Source organism: Oncorhynchus gorbuscha, linkage group LG24, assembly GCF_021184085.1.
Source record: "Oncorhynchus gorbuscha isolate QuinsamMale2020 ecotype Even-year linkage group LG24, OgorEven_v1.0, whole genome shotgun sequence".
NCBI classification, from domain to species: domain Eukaryota; kingdom Metazoa; phylum Chordata; class Actinopteri; order Salmoniformes; family Salmonidae; genus Oncorhynchus; species Oncorhynchus gorbuscha.
The window spans coordinates 20,645,460-20,666,027 of record NC_060196.1 but is presented as its reverse complement, the minus strand read 5'-3'; the positions used below and the strand labels follow the sequence as shown (position 1 = coordinate 20,666,027).

The 20,568-nt window shown below is 45.1% G+C and overlaps 1 protein-coding gene and 1 pseudogene across 1 annotated transcript; one reads left to right on the top strand and one right to left on the bottom strand.

Annotated features, from left to right (window-relative positions):
* Positions 1-361: 361 nt before the first annotated feature.
* Positions 362-2,837, top strand: LOC124012184 (annotated as a pseudogene).
* A 5,029-nt stretch (positions 2,838-7,866) lies between these two features.
* LOC124012878 (zinc finger protein 687b-like) lies at positions 7,867-19,385 on the bottom strand. The gene is given in 11 exon segments (XM_046326897.1): positions 7,867-9,890; positions 10,098-10,194; positions 10,470-10,582; positions 13,440-13,696; positions 13,699-13,777; positions 13,921-14,083; positions 14,396-14,572; positions 15,003-15,187; positions 15,845-16,140; positions 16,345-18,732; positions 19,277-19,385. Coding segments are annotated over 10 exon segments (4,329 nt in total). The 5' UTR covers positions 18,719-18,732; positions 19,277-19,385; the 3' UTR covers positions 7,867-9,302.
* Between the last annotated feature and the right edge of the window lie 1,183 nt (positions 19,386-20,568).

Below are 20,568 nucleotides of genomic sequence, written 5' to 3'. Positions count from 1 at the left end.
GAATGAGATCCAGAAACGTGGAACTGAACAGAGCAACCCTGGGTTAAAACGGAATCTTCTAGAACGTACTTAACTCTTCTATCACCTCCTCCATTGCAAGGAACTTGCCTAGTTAAATAAAGGTTAAATTAAAACTAAAACAACAAAGTCTACGTGCTGCTTTTAGTTCTCACCAACCTTGTTGCAATTTACATATTTTTGTCTTCATCTTTATTCCTTTATCAGTGTCTTTTGAAGATGTTTGGCAAGCATGCATGGTGACTACTAATTTGACCTTGATCTCCCTTCCCCCTTTCTCGTCCACCCTTCCTCTTCTCTCCCTACTCCGTCCCTCTCTCCTTCCTCGATCTCGCCCTCAGCGATGGCCCAGGTGAAGTTGACTCGAGGGGCCAAGGGCGAGTACCTCTCTGTCAATATGGCCTTCTCAGTGGGCGTCATGAGTGCCATGTACATTGCCAGGGGCGTCTCTACTAAGTGGTAATTCAAGACAACTACCGGTAGCCTCATAAATGCATAACCCTTCCCAAGTATAAGACAGAGAACCCAAATTGTAGTGATAACTTTCTCACTGCTTTGACTTGATTTTCATTGAACTCTTCTGTAACCTGACCCTTATACTGTAGACTCACTACATATACTGAATGTTATCAATATTGTACCATACATAACAATATGGTAGACAGTGCAAATGGTGCTTTCTCAGATTATTTATCATCTTCAAATAGATACAGATTTTTCTCTTACCTCTTCTTCCCTCCCTCTTTCCTTTCCCCTCTCTCAGGAGCCCACCTGAACCCAGCTGTCTCCCTTAGTTGTTGTGTGCTTGGGAGGCTAAGTCTAAACTGTTGCCCTACTGCATGTCTCAGGTTCTGGGGGCCTATATAGCTGCTGCTGTGGTCTTCGTGTACTATCGTGGGTCTGATAAAACGTGTAGAAGGAAACACTGCTGAAATTACAGTTGTCTTAGATATTTCTAACTCTCTTTCTTGGTTTCCCTCTCTGTCCCTCTATCCATATGCTATTATGGACTCCAGCGGTGGCGTCCTGACTGTACGGCCTAAATGAAACGGCCTCCATCTTTGCTACCTACCCATCGATTACCCTTCTCTATGGGGCAGCTTCTTTGACCAGGGAGGAGAGAGGGAAAATAATCAGTGCATACAGTAATGCATTCTTGAGGATTGTGGGTATTGTACCTCTGAGGATATTTTACAGATGGATCTTAATTTGACCAGTGTTGTACCAAGAAAAATAATCCTGCAGCAACACGATTTGAACGTTTAGTCCATGTTGCTTTATTGGTGGTTAGAAGTAGGCTAAATGTAAAGTGCAATACTGTTAATATAACCGTGTGTTATTGCGTGTTTTCAGTTAATTTATGTCAATCATGACTCTCATCTGTGTTTCCTGTGGTTCAGGAAAATTCTCAGCAACAGAAGTGATCAAATTAAGATCCTACATCTGTACGTCTAACTTCATAACTAATCCTTTACACTGTACATGCTTTTAGTTTTATATGTTATGTTAAATTCCTTCCCCACGCACAGTTATTTCCCTCTCAGGAAATAAAACCTATTTGGAAATGTAACTAATCCATACCTTTCTGTTGTTTCCTTCAGTTGGTGGGCACAGGTATGATCATGATGTGCTTCCAGCCCCTGGATGAACGGCGGAACAAGCCTTCCTCCTTCTGACCTGGTGCCCCCCCCTCTCACCGCCGTGGTTCTCACGGGGATCTCCCAGTCCATGTCTTCAAACTGCGGGGGAGGGATCAACGCCTCCTCACTCTGACCGCAGGATGGGGTACAGAGGTCTTCACGTGAGTAATCTCAGCAACCCAGAACCAAAATCTCATGTCAGCTACTCGATTAAGTAACATACATTTATGTACGTCTGTCCACAAGAGATTACACATGAGTGTCTTTGGGGAGGGAGAATGGAGGAGATGCAGTGAGACATATTTAGATAATGCAACATTTAGATCAAGGGACTCGCATGGAGGTTCAGCACCTCTTATGGGCAAATACATTTGACATATAATATACATACCATGTGCACAGTCTAGAGCTCAACATAACAATGAAAAACCTCCCTAATCTGCACTAACTAACCTCACTCTCTCTCACCCTACAGGTGCTATAACTACTGGTTTTGGGTCCCAATCGTGGCTCTGGGCTCTACCTGGTCTTCGTCCAATGGCACTTACCAGACTGAGATAAATTAAACCAATGACTTGCAGTTCAAGACCATGGATAAAAAAAATGGAAATCATCAAAAACAACAATGCTGTAGAGCTGGCCCACAAGTTCTTGTTGGCATGACCTTGTCCCCAGGCTCAATTGCTACACAGAGAGTGCCGGCTGGGTGGATGAGATTATAGTTGGTGGTACAGATGAAGGATATACTTGTTTTATCTATTCTTTAGCCTTTTTATGAGCAAAGTAACCATCTGAATAACTGAACATGGTGTTCAGAATATTAGATACATTTCCTTTGGTGTTGATAGAAGGGTACTGTGGGACTTTATACAATATTTTGAAAAATAATGAAAATGACATGCAATGAACTTGTAACAGACTGCTTTATGACATTATCTATCAACTATACAGAGCCATATATTTTCAGAAATATTTGGATCTTGAGCAATCTATAGATCACTTTATTCCATTTAACGATACTGTTGATTACAACAACAAAAGAACACCCCTCACCTTTCTGCATTGATGAACTATAGGGCAACCGACATTAATGATATGTCATACAGGGGTCGATTCACAAATAGAGTACATTTTGTGTAGTGTAACTTGGTAAATAAAAAAATACTTTTAACATTGTCATAAAGAGCACATGTTCAACTTCATTAAAAAAAACGTTTTCCCACCAAGAAAAATAAATAATATAGTAAGTGCATTAATGTAACAGGGTTCAGCCATAAATCCCTTTGTGACAGGGGGGAATGGAAGCTTGTTGTGTGGAATAGGGAGGGGCAATTGAATGCAAGCTTCGGACCACCATTTTATTACGTTTGCAATCGCAAAAAATAATCTGCTCAGGCCCCAACCAAGGATCATCAAAAGTTGTGCTATAAATTCTCGGACAACCCAAAGATCCTAGATGCCCTTCCAGACTCCCTCCGCCTACCAAAGGACGTCAGAGTACAAAAATCAGTTAACCACCTAACTGAAGAACTCAATTTAACCTTGCGCAATACCCTAGATGCAGTCGCACCCCTAAAAACATTTGTCATAAGAAACTAGCTCCCTGGTATACAGAAAATACCCAAGCTCTGAAGCAAGCTTCCAGAAAATTGGAATGGAAATGGCACTATTCCAAACTGGAAGTCCACTGACTAGCTTGGAAAAGACAGCAGTATCGAAGAGCCCTCACTGCTGCTCGATCATCCTATTTTTCCAACTTAATTGAGGAAAATAAGAACAATCCAAAATGTAATTTTGATACTGTCACAAAGCTAACTAAAAAGCAGCATTCCTCAAGAGAGGATGACTTTCACTTCAGCGGTGATAAATTCATTAACTTCTTTGAGGAAAAGATCATGATCATTAGAAAGCAAATTACGGACTGCTCTTTAAATCGGTGTATTCCTCCAAAGCTCAGTTGTCCTGAGTCTGCACAACTCTGCCAGGACCTAGGATCAAGGGAGACACTAAAGTTTTTTAGTACTATATCTCTTGACACATTATTTTCATCAATCATGGCCTCTAAACCTTTCAAGCTGCATACTGGACCCTATTCCAACTAAACTACTGAAAGAGCCTGCTTCCAGGGCTTGGCCCTCCTATGTTGAACATAATAAACGGCTCTCTATCCACCAGATGTGTACCAAACTCACTAAAAGTGGTAGTAATAAAAAAGTAAAATTGAAAGGAATTGAAAAAGTAAAACCTTGACCCAGAAAATATAAAAAACTATCTGCCCATATCGAATCTCACATTCCTCTCAAAATCTTTTGAAAAAGCTGTTGCGCAGCCTTCCTGAAGACAAACAATGTATACGAAATGCTTTAGTCTGGTTTTAGACCCCATCATAAAACTGAGACTACACTTGTGAAGGTGGCAAATTACCTTTTAATGGCATCAGACCGAGGCTCTGCATCTGTCCTTATGCTCAAGTGCTGCTTTTGATACCATCGATCACCACATTCTTTTGGAGAGATTGGAAACCGAAATTGGTCAACACTGACAAGTTCTGGCCTGGTTTAGATCTATATCTGTCGGAAATATATCCGTTTGTCTCTGGATGGTTTGTCCTCTGACAAATCAACTGTAAATGTCGGTGTTCTGTTTTAGGACCACTATTGTTTTCACTGTATATTTCACCTCTTGGTGATGTCATTTGGAAAAACATAAGGTTAACTTTCACTGCTATGCGGATGACATAGAGCTGTATATTTCGATGAAACATGGTGAAGCTCCAAAATTGCCTCCCCTGGAAGCCTGTGTTTCAGACATAAGGAAGTGGTGGCTGCAAATGTTCTACTTTTAAACTCGGACAAAACAGAGATGCTTGTTCTAGGTCCCAAGAAACAAAGAGATCTTCTGTTGAATCTGACAATCTTGATGGTTGTACAGTCGTCTCAAATAAAACTGTGAACTTCTGCCTTACTCTGGACCCTGATCTCTCTTTTGACGAACATATCAAGACTGCTTCAAGGACAGCTTTTTTCCCATCTACGTAACATTGCAAAAATCTAACTTTCTGTCCAAAATAATGCAGAAAAATGTATCCATTTTTTCACTTCTAGGTTAAATAACTGCAATTCTCTACTTTCCGGCTACCCAGATAAAGCACTAAATAAACTTCAGTTAGTGCTAAACACGGCTGCTAGAATCTTGACTGGAACCAAAACATTTGATCATCTCTACACTGGCTTCCTGTTAAGGCAAGGGCTGATTTCAAAGTTCTTACTGCTAACCTACAAAGCATTACATGGGCTTGCTCCTACCTATCTTTCCAATTTGGTCCTGCCGTACATACCTACACGTACGCTACGATCACAATACGCTGGCCTCCTTACTGTCCCTAGAATATCTAAGCAAACAGCTGGAGGCAGGGCTTTCTCCTATAGAGCTCTATTTTTATGGAATGGTCTGCCTACCCATGTGAGAGACGCAGACTGTCTCAACCTTTAAGTCTTTATTGAATACTCATCTCTTCAGTAGATCCTATGATTTAGTGTAGTCTGGCCCAGGAGTGTGAAGGTGTGAAAGGCACTGGAGTAACGAACCACCCTTGCTGTCTCTGCCTGGCCGGTTCCCTTCTCTCCACTGGGATTCTCTGCCTCTAACCCTATTACAGGGGCTGAGTCACTGGCTTACTGGTGCTCTTCTATGCTGTCCCTCTTCTTGTCCCCCCCCCCCCCCTTGGGTGGTGCCGTGGCAGAGATCTTTGTGGGCTATACTTGGCGTCGTCTCAGGATGGTAAGTTGGTGGTTGAAGATATCCCACTAGTGGTGTGGGGGCTGTGCTTTGGCAAAGTGGGTGGGGTCATATCCAGCACTTTGTGACATCAGGGCTTTATAAATACATTTGATTGAGTATTATATGTTAAGTGTTTCTTTTATTTAAAAAATATTTTAAAAGGAATAGTTTCACCATATTCAAATTTGAGTATATTTCATATAGCAGGGTTGGATGTAAAATGAGGGACAGATGTAAATTAATCACTAAGCACATTAAATAAATAATATTCAGAAATGACTGTCAAAGCAAAAACATAGCTAGGGGCTTCACAATGATGGTGAAAACTTGGATAAATATTGGGGTTAAGGGTTTTTGATCTTTTGTAGAAAAACATGGTTGTCTCATCGTTGTTGGTGATCAGGCCTACCACTGTTGTGTCGTCAGCAAACTTAATGATGGTGTTGGTCGTGTTTGGCCACGCAGTCGTGGGTGAACAGGGATAACAGGAGGGGACTAAGCACACACCCCTCAGCGGCCTCAGTGTTGAGGATCAGCATAGCAGATGTGTTGTTACCACCTGGGGGCAGCCTGTCAGGAAGTCCAGGATCCAGTTGCAGAGGGAAGTGTTTAGTCCCAGGGTCCTTAGCTTAGTGATGAGCTTTGAACATCTCAAGGATGATCAATGGAAACAGTATGCACCTGAGCAAAATGTTTAGTCTCATAGCAAAGGGTCTGAATACTTATGTAAATAAGGTATAGCTTTTTGTTTTATATATTTGCCAAAGAAATCTAAAAACCTGTTTTCGCTTTGCCATTATAGGGTATAGAATAAGGCTGTCGTGTAACAAAATGTAGAAAAAGTCAAGGGGTCTGAATACTTTCTGAATGCACTGTAGATGACAAAATGATTAATACATGCTGAAATAGTGGTTGTATATTGTTTTCTCAAAGGTGCTCTCCTGAACCCTGCAGTGTCTCTCAGCCTCTGCTTTCAGGGCAGGCATCCTTGGATGCCTACCTTTCTATCTCTTCTTCCAGATACTACCTTTATGGCTGTTGCCACCGTCGGCCTATGGTAAGGGAATAAGGACAAAATGTAGAATATCAAAATCTACAATACTAGAATCTAGTAGTGGAAAAAGTACCCAGCTACCATACTTGACTAAAGATGCGTTAATAGAAAATCACTCAAAAGTGAAAGTCACCAAGTAAAATAATACTTGAATAAAAGTCTAAATGTATTTGGTTTTAAATATACTTTAAGTATCAAAAGTAAATGTAATAGCTGAGTATCAAAAGTATAAATCATTTCCCATTCCTTATATTAAGCAAACCAGACCGCACCATTTTATTTTTAATTATTTAAGGATAGTCAGCGGTACACTCACACTCAGACAATTTACAAACTACGTATATGTTTAGTGAGTCCGTCAGATCAGAGGCAGTAGGGATTACCAGATGTTCTCTTGATAAGTGCATGAATTGGACAATTTTCCTATCCTGCTAAGCATTCGAAATGTAATGAGTACATTTCGGTGTCAGGGAACATCGATGGAGTAAAAAGTACATTATTTTCTTTAGGAATGTAGTGAAGTAAAGGTTGTTCAATATAAATAGTAAAGATACCCCAAAATACAAATTAAGTAGTACTATGGTGGAGCTGGAGGGGGTACATCCAGAAAATAAAAAACCATGTGACCATGTGAAAGGGGAGAATCCAATAGTGGCATTTGGGATTTTGAACAGTTATATCCCAAAGGACTATAGTATAAGATTAGTGTCTTGCAAAGGTAATAATGTTTGTGTCAAGATTATGAGCAGAGGAATGATGTATTTCTGTATAAAATTGTTGTACATAATGTAAACTTGTCTAAATTAAATATTTCATGCCATACTCTAAACAGTTCTATAACGCTTATTCAAAAGACTGGACAGAAGTAAAAGTTCTCCTTTACACATTTATTTTGAAACGGCACAAAAACTGTATGGGAATTCAGCAAGCAGACTACAGTCATAATGGAAAATAATAAAATGAAGCTCGTGGAATCATTATTTCTCTAATATAAATATATCAAAAAAAATAATTTTAAAGGCTTTCACGTGACGAGGTTTGAGACGGATACATAAGAAAGTGGGGTACAGCAAGCATGGATTCTGCAGTTAGAAATCAATCATACACATCATTAAAACACAATACAGGGCCTCCCGAATGGCACAACACAAGGCACTGCATCGCTGTGCCACTAGAGATTCTGGGTTCGAGTCCAGGCTCTGTCACAGCCGGCTGTGACCGGGAGGCCCATGGGGCGGCGCACAATTGGCTCCGCGTCGTCTGGGATAGGGAGGGTTTGGCCGGCAGGGATATCCTTGTCTCATCACGCACTAGTGACTCCTGTTGCGGGCCGGGTGCAGTGCACGCTGACACGGTCGCCAGGTGTACACACATTGGTGCGGCTGGTTTCCGGGTTGGATGGGCATTGTGTCAAGAAGCAGTGCGAGTTGGTTGGGTTGTGTTTCGGAGGATGCATGGCTCTCGACCTTTGCCTCTCCCGAGTCAGTTGCAGAGCGAGGAGAAAAGACTAACTACTACCAATTGGATACCACGAAATTGGGGAGAAAAATACACACAAAAAACACTACAGCCCCTCACACTTTCCCTCTGCTTAATTGTGAGTGACAATATAGCTAGCTACCTTCCATAAAAATATTTCAAATTGGTAAAAAAAAAGAAAATGTTACGAGTACAAATACTATACTTAATTTCACATTTTCATAAGAATTAAAACCAAAAAGCTTTCTTTTAGTGTATAATATGTATTTACAGCGCAACATACACCAATGTGCACCACAGGTAAAATCTCTCGTCCTAGCTACAATTGACGACACAATGTACCACTCAAAATAAGACCGGTTACAATAATCTATGTAAACTCGTCTCCTACAGAAATGTGTATGGAACACAGATATAAATCTCACCTTTCACTGTCTGTGGCATCCATTTCAAACTACTTTTACCATTTCATCTTGATATAAGATTGGTGGCAAATGACTCCCACAAACAATGTGTTTCATATAAATAAATAGAACAATGTTATTAGTACTTAATCAGTGTTTAAAACTCTCCAAATACTCCCTTTTTGTTTCAGATACCTCTAAGGTTACTGATTTGAGAACAGTTTTATCCAGCCCTCACTAAAGAGATGGACCCATAGAAACTGATCTAGGACCAACCAAAGGAGTGCTTTCTTTGTACAGTGTGTGTGTGGATGTGAGCTTGACAATGCAATGCAAGACAGAATACCTTTCAAGACACATGGCTCGGATAAGGAAATTAGTAAGAAAGACATGGACAAATGTGAAAAACATACAATACATAAGGAAACGCATGTAGAAAATATAGTATGGTTCACATAAAGATACAATAATATTAAAGGCAGAAAAATAATAAGTCGATGATGGACACATATGGCTTAAGTAAATGCTATGATCAGGTGGTCTTGACCCTCAGAACTCCCATCCCCATGCGTGTCCAGTCCACTGCTCAGTATGATGGTCAGCATGCAAGTTTTACTGCACAGTTAGTGACAAAGAAACACAGAGCTCAGATGGCTCAAAACAGCACAGAAGTAGATCTGGGTCTACTTTTATCCATCCAAATTCAGCTACCCAAGTATGATTCCAAGTCAAAACCCCTCATCTCCCAGGCCTGTCCGTCACCCCCGAGGCCTCACCCCTCTCCATACTGGGGCTTGTCTAGCTCTGGGGTGAAGTTTCCCAGAGTTACAGATCTAGGATCAGCTTCCTCTCCCCAATCCTAACCTTAAACATTAGTGGGGGAAATGCAAAACTGACCCAGGATCAGCAGCTAGGGGCAGCTTCAACCTACTGGGGCTTGTCCGTCTTGTGGGCGGTGATGAAGGCCATGCCGTGGGTCCTCAAGTGGGTGTTAAGGTCGGAGGCCCTGTTGAAGCGCCGCCTGCACACCCTGCAGCTCATACTCCCCTTTCCGTCCTCTCCCTCCAAGGGGGAGGGTGGTGAGCCATCTGGGGAAGAAGGGGTGCGTGGCGGCCTGCGATCAGACTCCCCCTGGGGGTCTCTCACGCGGTGGGTGATGAAACGGTGTCGTCCCAGGGACCCGGCCGAGGCGAAACACACGCCACACTGCAGACACTGGAAGGAGGCGGCATCGGCGCGATGCTGTGGGATGTGGCGCTGGAACTCGGCGGCGTCCTCTGTGGCGAAGCCGCACGGCACGCAGTGGAACACGTTGTCGGCCTCTTCGGGCTCGGGAGGCGCTGATGCGCGAGTTCTCTTCACGGGACTGCAGCCCTCATCGCCCCCCTCGTCTGTGGCCTCTCCGCTGTCCGTGCCACCCCCTTCCTCGTCCCCTGGTGGCCCCCCCTCCCCGTCAGCTTCAGACGAGCTGCCTGGCCCCTTGCCCGGTGCTGAACGCTTCCTGGTCTGAGGGCCCTGCAGGTGGACAGAGGGGCGATTGGAAAAGGAGAGAACGTTCAAAAAGCATTATCTTGATTTTTGGTTAAACATATTCAGATCCGAGTCACCACACAATGGGTAACATTATAGACCAAAGTTGCAGAGAGCACACAGGAAACAAGAGCACAGTTGTCCAATTGTACCCCCACCAAGTAATGGAAAGAAGAATGGATACTAACTGACCTGTCCATCAGTGGATCTGACCCCGTGATGATGTACCTGGATATGCTTCTCCAGTATGAGCCGACTGCTGAAGGTCCGCTTGCCCTCAGTGCAATATCTGCAAACACACATGTATACACAGAGGCTCTGAGGATGCTGTACACTTTACCGAGGTGGGCTGATATTAGACTGAACATAACATTCTCAATGTCCCTGCTAATTGTCTTGTCCCATCCACTCTTACAGATATTTTCAAGTATAATATATGCCATTTAGCAGAATGTATGGGTGGTCCCATGAATTGAACCCACTATCCATGCTCTACCATCTGAGCTACAGGGAACCAAATATGGTGCTTTTGTGGATGTATAGATGAGTACGGGGTTCACTCACTGGCAGTGGAAGACTCTCTTGTTGCCCTCGTGGATGACGCGTACATGGCGCCGCAGGCTGGAAGAGGTGCAGAAGGAGCTCTCACACACACGACACAGGAACTTCTTCATAGCCTGCAGAGGCAGATACACAAGGAAATAAGAGAGGGTGAGTCCTTTCGTAATCTCCCCGTGTGTACACAGACATTACACTTCAACCATACACATTTTATTTACTGTATAACAGATTTTGTTTCGCCACAAAATTGAGGCAAGTGAAGAAAATAAAAAAACAAATCAAGAAGTCGTAAAAAATACTAAACAACCTTGGTACAAACACCTAGTGACCTCAGCAAGAGATTTTAGCCTAGTGACAGTCACGGGGACCAAGGTTTGAGTCCCAGTCAGATCTGGGTCTGCTCCTAATTAACTACATTGGTGTCCATAATTGATAATATACACTCCGTGTACAAAACATTAGGAGCACCTTCCTAATATTGAGTTGCACACCCTTTTGCCTTCTGAACAGCTTTAATTCATCAGAGCATGAACTCCAGGTGTTGAAAGTATTGTGCCTGGCACTTAATACCATACCCCGTTCAAAGGCACTTTTGTTTTGCCTATTCACCCTCTGAATGGCACGCATACTGTACACAATCCATGTCTCAATTGTCTTAAGGCTTGAAAATTATTATTTGACCTGTCTCCTCCCCTTCATGTACACTGATTCAAGTGGATTTAACAGGTGACATCAATAAGGGATCATAGCTTTCACCTGGTCAGTCTATGGAAAGTGCAAGTCCTCCTAATGTTTTATATTATTACTCCAGTGCTAGCCTCTCTACACTGGCTTCCTGTCAAAGCAAGGGCTGATTTCAAGGTTTTACTGCTAACCTACAAAGCATTACATGGGCTTGCTCCTACCTACCTCTCTGATTTGGTCCTGCCGTACATACCTATACGTACGCTACGGTCACAAGACGCAGGCCTCCTAATTGTCCCTAGAATTTCTAAGCAAACAGCTGGAGGCAGGGCTTTCTCCTATAGAGCTCCATTTTTATGGAACGGTCTGCCTACCCATGTCAGAGACGCAAACTCGGTCTCAACCTTTAAGTCTTTACTGAAGACTCATCTCTTCAGTGGGTCATATGATTGAGTGTAGTCTGGCCCAGGAGTGGGAAGGTGAACGGAAAGGCTCTGGAGCAACGAACCGCCCTTGCTGTCTCTGCCTGGCCGGTTCCCCGTTTTCCACTGGGATTCTCTGCCTCTAACCCTGTTACGGGGCTGAGTCACTGGCTTGCTGGGGCTCTCTCGTGCCGTCCCTGGGGGGGGATGCGTCACCTGGGTGGGTTGATTCACTGTTGTGGTCGGCCTGTCTGGGTTCCCCCACCCCTTGGGTTGTACCGTGTCGGAGATCTTTGTGGGCTATACTCGGCCTTGTCTCAGGATGGTAAGTTGGTGGTTGAAGATTTCCCTCTAGTGGTGTGGGGGCTGTGCTTTGGCAAAGTGGGTGGGGTTATATCCTTCCTGTTTGGCCCTGTCCGGGGTGTCCTCGGATGGGGCCACAGTGTCTCCTGACCCCTCCTGTCTCAGCCTCCAGTATTTATGCTGCAGTAGTTTATGTGTCGGGGGGCTAGGGTCAGTTTGTTTATCTGGAGTACTTCTCCTGTCCTATTCGGTGTCCTGTGTAAATCTAAGTGTGCGTTCTCTAATTCTCTCCTTCTCTCTTTCTTTCTCTCTCTCGGAGGACCTGAGCCCTAGAACCATGCCCCAGGACTACCTGACATGATGACTCCTTGCTGTCCCCAGTCCACCTGGCCATGCTGCTGCTCCAGTTTCAACTGGCCTGGGCCCTAGGACCATGTCCCAGGACTACCTGACATGAGGACTCCTTGCTGTCCCCAGTCCACCTGGCCATGCTCCTGCTCCAGTTTCAACTGTTCTGCCTTACTATTATTCAACCATGCTGGTCATTTATGAACATTTGAACATCTTGGCCACGTTCTGTTATAATCTCCACCTGGCACAGCCAGAAGAGGACTGGCCACCCCACATATGCTCTCTCTAATTCTCTCTTTCTTTCTCTCTCTCGGAGGACCTGAGCCCTAGGACCGTGCCCCAGGACTACCTGACATGATGGCTCCTTGCTGTCCCCAGTCCATCTGACTGTGCTGCTGCTCCAGTTTCAACTGTTCTGCCTTATTATTATTTGACCATGCTGGTCATTTATGAACATTTGAACATCTTGGTCATGTTCTGTTATAATCTCTACCCGGCACAGCCAGAAGAGGACTGGCCACCCCACATAGCCCGGTTCCTCTCTAGGTTTCTTCCTAGGTTTTGGCCTTTCTAGGGAGTTTTTCCTAGCCACCGTGCTTTTACACCTGCATTGTTTGCTGTTTGGGGTTTTAGGCTGGGTTTCTGTACAGCACTTTGAGATATCAGCTGATGTACGAAGGGCTATATAAATAAATTTGATTTGATTTGATTTGATTTATATACTCAGTGTATAGAATTCTACTAAAGTAATCAGAATTATTTTTACGATATCGAACTGCTTCAGCTTTTATTTAGCTAGAATTCTACATTTAACACATCTCCCACTCCTGTAATCATACAAATATTTTTAGACAGCAGAAGCAAGCACACCCTGTCTCCAGGAAATGTACCGATTCTAGTTTAGTCAGATTTATCTGACTTTAGAAGTGTTCACTGCATGCTGACTAGCATCTATTTAGTAGCAATGCCCACAAATCAACTTAATGCATCTACAAAACAAGTCTAACAGCAACATAATCCAAAAGGAGGGCTACTAAAAAAATCCCTTTTCATTTTTATTCCCGTGATTCAATTCACTGAGCTCTTACCGAATCCCAACTACTACAATAGCGAAGCGAATCAAAATAGTTTAATAAAAGAGATTGACATGAATCAAATGAACTATTTTATTTCTTCTCTTTTTTAACAATTAATTACATTTGTATGACCTTACCTTTCCATGCTCTGTTTTCATGTGAGAGATGTAGTCGTCGCTCTGTGTGAAGCTCTTCTGACATTGCTGACAGCTCCATTCTGAGGGGGTCCCACGATGGCTGCCTGCCTCCATAGAACTAGACTGATTCTCAGGTTTCTCATAGTCCTCATCCCCCTCTTCCTCTCCTTCCTCCTCTTCTTCTTGGTCTCGACCCCAGTCCTCTCCATCTGAGTTGTCTGTTTTTTCAGAGGGCTTAGATTTTTGGGGGGGGGGGGGGAGGGGTTGGTGGGGGCTGTGGCAGGGGCGGGGGCATCGGATTGTCCCTCCTGTTTGACTGACAGCCCTCTGTGAGCAGTCTGGACAACAGTGTGAGAGTAATGACCAATGTCAAATGAGCGAATATAAATGACTATTTACCATACCATTGAACAACTAACATATCACTTTCCTTTACTGCAATCATATGTTTCCCTGTGAGTTAGAATGTAACTAAACAAACCTTTATGTGTTCCATCATGGAACCTTTCTGCGCGTAGAGTTTGGTGCAGTCAGGACACTTGAACACATGCACTTTTTGCTTGGCCAGGTGGGTGTCGAAATGCATGTACAGTAACGGTTTCTGGGTAAAAACTGTATCGCACATCACACACTTGTAGATCATTCTGCAAATACAGAGAAAGAGGCAAATAGTGGCGTGAATGTAACGTTTTTATCAGGGCTCAAATTTGGACAAAAACTGAGACGAAACGTGCTTTAAAATACACTAAACCAGTGTTTTCCCAATCCTGGTCTTGGGGACCCAAAATATGCACATTTTTGTTTTAATACACCTGAACACAGTTGAATTAAGTGTGTTAGTGCTAGAGCACTAGGACAAAAACGTGCACCCCTCTGGGTCCTCAGGACCAGGATTGGAAAACACTGCTCTAAACCTAAAGAGACATAACATGATTCAGTGACTGTGGGGCACTTACTTGGCCTGTCCCCCGGTGAGGGTAGGGTGCTGGGTGCTGATGTGTCCCTGTGCACTAGGGGCAGACTTGAAGGCCATGGGGCAGCTGGGACACTTGTGGAACACCTCGCAGTGTGCCGTCTGGATGTGGGACTTGATGGAGTTCAGACCCCCGAAGACCACCTGGCAACTGGAGCACCTGGAGAAACGGATATGAACAAAAACAAAATGTTTAACACATAGGTTTAGTCACTTGTCAATGCTGCTAATATAGTGTCCATTGACAATTGGGTGGCTTGATTGTCATGTAACTACGGCGAGAATCTTCAACCACAAAAGTGTCTTTTCACAAAGAATGTTATCTGAGACATATTGGCATTTGATTATTGTAGTTTTCTCTCACTCATACATCCACCTGACAATGCTGCATCTAAGCAGTAGTTTGTGGAATGTAGACATGCATGTATTTGTAGTACGTTTGCATATCAGTGCAGATTACTTGCACACTGAAAAAGGCTGCTAAGCCGAAACGTCTGTATAAGCTAGTGAAAATACTTTTTGCAACATCCTTCATGTGCAGACCTATCACATTTGTTGCTGACTTATCAGTGCAGACACAATCTCTTCACCTGTATCCGATGCGGCGGGCGAAGTGCAGACAGGCCTCCTCCAGGTGGGTCTGGAAGCTGGCCTGCCGGGCGATGCCCCCACACTCTGGACAGACGTGGGGTGCCCGGTTCTTATGAATCCTCTGGTGAGCCGACACACTGCACCAGTTAGGCAGCATCATGGGAGGGGAACACAGGGTACAGGTCTGGGCAGGAAGATGAGCGGGAACAGGTTTAACAATTGACATTTAGTACACACAGAGGCATTAATCATAATTTGTTTTCATAGTAAACATTAGCAGCATCATGGGAGTGGAGCACATCGTACATGTTTGGATAGCGAGGAGAAACGGTATAATAAAAGTTGACTACGGCATAACACTGTGAATACACTACTACTTCTAATACTGCAAAACTTCTACTAATACTAAAACTAGTATTGCGTAATAAGACAGTCATCACCCACACCCACATGTCTTGGAAGGGGAGGGAGTTTTAATAAAACCATTTTGAGCAATTACTAATGACTTGTTTTCATAGTAAACACTAGTACTTTGTAATAGTATTGACTAATAAAGTAAAGCAGGCCATTAAACATATTAAAGTGGTTTCCCAAACACAGATTAAGCCTAATCCTGGACTAAAGGGCATGTTCAGTGGAGGTTCTCCATTGAAAGTGTTTCTTAGCCCAGGACGAGGCTTAATCGGTGTCTGAAAAACCACTTTAATATGTTTAATGGCCTGCTTTACCTTAGTCAATACTCATTCAGTCATTATACATGACTAAGCTTGACACTAGTAGTTCGTTACTAGCCTGTAAGTAATGCACACCCATACTTCAGGCTCTATATCAAAGGACTCACCGAGTTGGGGGTAGCTCTGATCTGCTGGAAGTGGGCAACCAGCTCGGCCTTGCCAGAGAACTGGGCCTGGCACTCGGGACACTTGAAGTTGTGGTACTGCAGCACCTCGCCCTTCTTGCAAGGGAGAGGCATCAGTGCCTGGGGGCTCTGGAGCGCGCGGCGGACTGGTCTCGGCTGTGCGGCGGAGGTAGACCGTGTGTCCTTCAGTGGGCTGGAGCTGGACGATACGGCGGGGACTCCGGACGTGGGGGAGGAGACTGGGGGAGAACAGGAGATTGAAGAAGGGGAGAGCATGCCTTGTCAACAAAGCAAAGCAAGAACACAAATAAGATGGAGGTGAATTGAACTTACTGACCACATCCTGACAGAAATAAAGCATCGTTTGTGAAGCCACATTGTATGCGTCCTAAATGGATTTTACTTTTTTGCACTACTTGTGTCCAGAGCCCTACGAGACGCAGCCACTGTCACTAAAAACTATTCCGAAAGAGATGCCTTACCGATGGGTGTGGTGTCCTGCTGGCCAATCATCTGCTCCATGTTGACGGGCCTCATGACAAGGTGAGAGCACTGCATGACCAGCCCGCGTTCTTTATGCTCCCTGGCGTGGAGCAGCAGGCTGCACTTGTTAAAGAAGGCCAGCCGTTTGGCACAGTGATTGCAGGTCACTTCGATGCGCAGCGAGCGCCTGTCATAGTGACGGGCCAGGCTGCGCTCCAGGGCGAAGGCGTCGCCGCATTCCAGACAGCGGTAACCCGTGGCAGGTAGAGGAAGCCCCCACTCTGGGGGCGGAGGAGCCGAAAGGTCGGGTTTATAACTGGGCAGCAGGTTCTTGCTGTTGAGGATCTTGTTGAAGGCCTCCACCAGGCTAGACTGACTGCGGGAGATGACGGCACCCGTACTGTTCACGATGGAGGCAGGCTTGTTTGGCTGGTGAGTGCCGGCTAGGACGCTGGCGGTGCCTCCGTTAGCTGTTTTAGCACCGACAGGACGTACGCACAGCCCACCAGTGGCTACTGAGAACTTAGGAGAGGAGACAGAGGGAGCGGCAGGCAGGGCGGCAGATTTAGTGAAGCTAACAGCAGTGGCAGATACCATGGCTTTGTCTGAGGCAGCCATCTTGTTCTGAGCCTTGGTTGCAGCAACTAGCATAGCGCTACTGGCTGCTAGTGTAGACACAGGTAGTGTGTTGAGGCTCTTTACTTTCTGCGTCTGGGAGGCTCCCATACGACCAGAGGGAGTGTCAGGCTTCCGGGACCTGTTGGCTGGGGCCTTGCGCCCCCCTTGATGAGCCTTGCTGGGGTCCAAACCCTTGGCTCCGGCAGCACCTGCTTTGGGTGCGACCCTGGTAACAGTTCTGGTGATTCCACCAGTGGAGGTTTTGATGGTCTTTATCCGCACTTTGAGGGGCCTGGCAGGAGCCGCAAGCCCTCCTGGAATTGAGGTGCTAACTTCGGTGGTTGGAGGTTTAGACTTGCCATCATCCATCTCCATTTTCTCCTCTCCTGTTCTTGCACCCTCTTCCTTTCCAAAATCTGCCTTGCCATCCATAGCCTTCTCTATTCCATTCCCCAACTCCATCTCCTCCTCCTCCTCCTCCTCCTTAGGCTCCTGAAGGTCTGAGGGGGGCGGTGTGGAGGCTACTGCAGGGCTGGAGCACCTCTTGGCAGTTACTGGTGCTGCCGATTTGGGTATCTCTGGCTCAGGACTTTCAGGCGAGTCCCGCTCTTCTATAACATGCTCTGGGTGTTTGTCTTCCTGTGGTGGACTCTTGGTGGAGCCTGACTGGGGAGTTGAGGTCACGCTAGTGCCCGAGGGAGTGTCCCCTGGTTTAGGGTGAGCTGCCGAAGAGGCCATGGGATAGGTGGAATCAGAGATGGCAGCAGGGGATCTAAAACGACGTGCCAGTTTGGGAGGGGTGCGGGAGGGGGAGTCAGGGGGTTCCTGGATCAGCAGCGGGGGCCCTAGGGGTGAATCGGAATCATCCTCCTCTGAGTCTCGGGGACTAAATAATGCCGGGCCAGCTTTAGGTGCCCCGTTAAACGGCTGAGATGAGTGCAGCGGGTGTGAAGAGAGGGCTGATGACGGAGACAGGAGCAGAGGCTTGGAAGGCGGGAAGAAAGGGGAGGACAGTCCAACTGACACTGCTGGGACAAGAGGAGCAGACTCGACAGATGAAGAGGAGGATAACGACGCTTTGTCCTCATCTCCTCCTCCTTGGCCCGTCTCTTGTTGTGTATGCTGCTGCTGCTGGTAGTGTTGCTGCTGTAGAAGCTGCATCTTTCTCGCCTTCCCTACAGGGTCTCCCGACCCCTGCACCATGAGAGGCTTCAGTCTGTTGAATATATTGCCAACCTGCTTAGCAGATTTAGTTGATCCAGCACCGCATCCTCCACCCTCTGAAGCTGTTTTGGGTTTACACACGGACCACGGCTCCCCATTAGATTGGGCATGAGCCTGGGTTAGGGGCGGGGTCACACCAGAGACCCCAAACCCATTGTGGTTGAGTGGTTCAGATTCCGCCATGCCTGGGGTACAGGCACCGAGCCGTGGACCCACAGCGACCCCGGCAATGCTGTCCATAGTGTCCTGGTCTGTGTCCCCATCCCCTCCGTCGATGGTGTCGTGTCGCACACGGTTCTTTACAATAACGCTGACAATAGGGGTGTCAGCTTGGGGGTCTGGGGGGCTAGGTGGTCTCAGAGACGGCCCTACACCAACCCCACTGTCTGGCTTTCCCAGAGGAGCACCGCCTGGCCCGTGTGGGCCCTCAGCCTCATCAGGAGCAGACTGGATGGCCTCTTTAGCATCAATGTCGGGAATGTCAAACGCTGCCAACAGGTCATCGAAATCTGGGGTCTTCATGTCTCCCATGCCGGGACCTATTCCTGGAAGACAGAGTACACCAAGCAGACAGCGAATGAGTGACATGATGGCACGATAACGTCCTGTGTTTTTCATTGTACCGAAATCATGTATACAAAAGTTTAAATAAAAAGGGATATAATCAATCATGTTCCTGTTCAGTAAATATAACTAGCTACCTAGTTAATACTTAGGCAAGCTAGCTAGTTAGCAGCAGATCCATGTCGATGGACAACAGAGCAGGATTTCTTTGACCCGAGCAGTGGTAGCTACGACTGTTCGACACTAAGATTACTAGCCAGCTTCTCAAAGTATTGCATACAGTAAACATTGTGAGTAGGGGGCTATGTTGCCGAGGTACCATGAACACAATACCGTTTCTGAAACAGACATCGTGTTGTCTACGATTATGTCAACAACTAGCTAATGCTAGCTAAAAGCTACAACATAGCTAGCTTCCTATAGCTAGCTAAGAAAGAAATGCACTTCTGTTGATCTGTTTAATAGTTCACTGAGTGAGGACATTAAATGCAGCTTTTGAGATGCCTTATATATGGAATAACCTACAATGGCTTCACAATGATGAATAATTTAACACCACAAACGTCTTGCAGCTGTGAGTTTATTTTCGGCTTCCCCTTCATCATATTCAGCCAGGCTAACTGGCCAATGAGCCCAAGCAGCGCGAGGGTTTCTTTAGCGGAGGCCATTGTATCCATTCATAACGGGTTACTGGGGAATAACCATGCACTATTGTCAATAAAGTGATCTTATGGGTTGATCATTGCCACTGTGGACAATTGATGGGGCCGGTATTTTCAATCTCAATTGCACATTTTGATTGTTTACCTGGATCTGTGATTCCCGACTATAGTCTCTCGCTCCAGACGAAGAGCCCTTTACTTCCCGTCACATGATGAAAAGAGCTCCTATCAGATCATTGTATCGATGCAATTTCTTTTTTTACTGCCGATTCCATAAAAATAAGTTGTCAAGGGAATGGTGCCAAAAACGTTTCTATGGGACACTAAACTGGTGTCTACAGTTTGTATATAATAAAACCAGATATGTTAATTATTGCCACAGATCACACATCTCTCAATTCAATTTCAATGTAAGGGCTTTATATTGGCATGGGAAACATGTTCTCTTATTAAAACGTTCCTATTCTAGCTATATGGAGTAGAGAGGGTCATAAAAGAAAACATTCATACAAACAAGCTTCATCCATCTTTTTTATTGCAACAGAAAAAAAGGAAAGATGGATACTGTTTAGTTTACAAGCTTGGGGACCTGTCATTAAATGCCACTTATAATGCCAGTTGGCAAGTAAGTCAGTTAGGACAGGGTAAATCAGTGAGAAACCAGAAATGATGTCTATTACACTGAGATTATATGCAGATAAGAAGATCATATTCAATTGAATGGCAGTAAAGACTGGTGGCAACCCAGTTTGGTCTTACTGTTGTCTGGTCTATTTGTGTGTGCTTGTGGGTTTCTTGTGGATATTGTCGACAGTCCATCATCAGTAAGTCATATCATGCATTCGTGTCCATCCAACTGTGTTCCCGTATGTCAGTGTCAACCCTATATGTGTCATGTCTTTGTCTGGTTGTCCATGGTTTCATCTGAAACTGTCGAAACTATTACACTCAACGGAACGACTTGATTAGTGTAGTGTCAACAACGCACCCACTGCCAGCTAGCCTACTTCAGCAGTACTGTATAATTTTAATCATTTTAGTCAATAAGATTCTTGCTACGTAGCTTAACTTTCTGAACATTCGAGACGTGTAGTCCACTTGTCATTCCAATCTCCTTTGCATTAGCGTAGCCTCTTCTGTAGCCTGTCAACTATG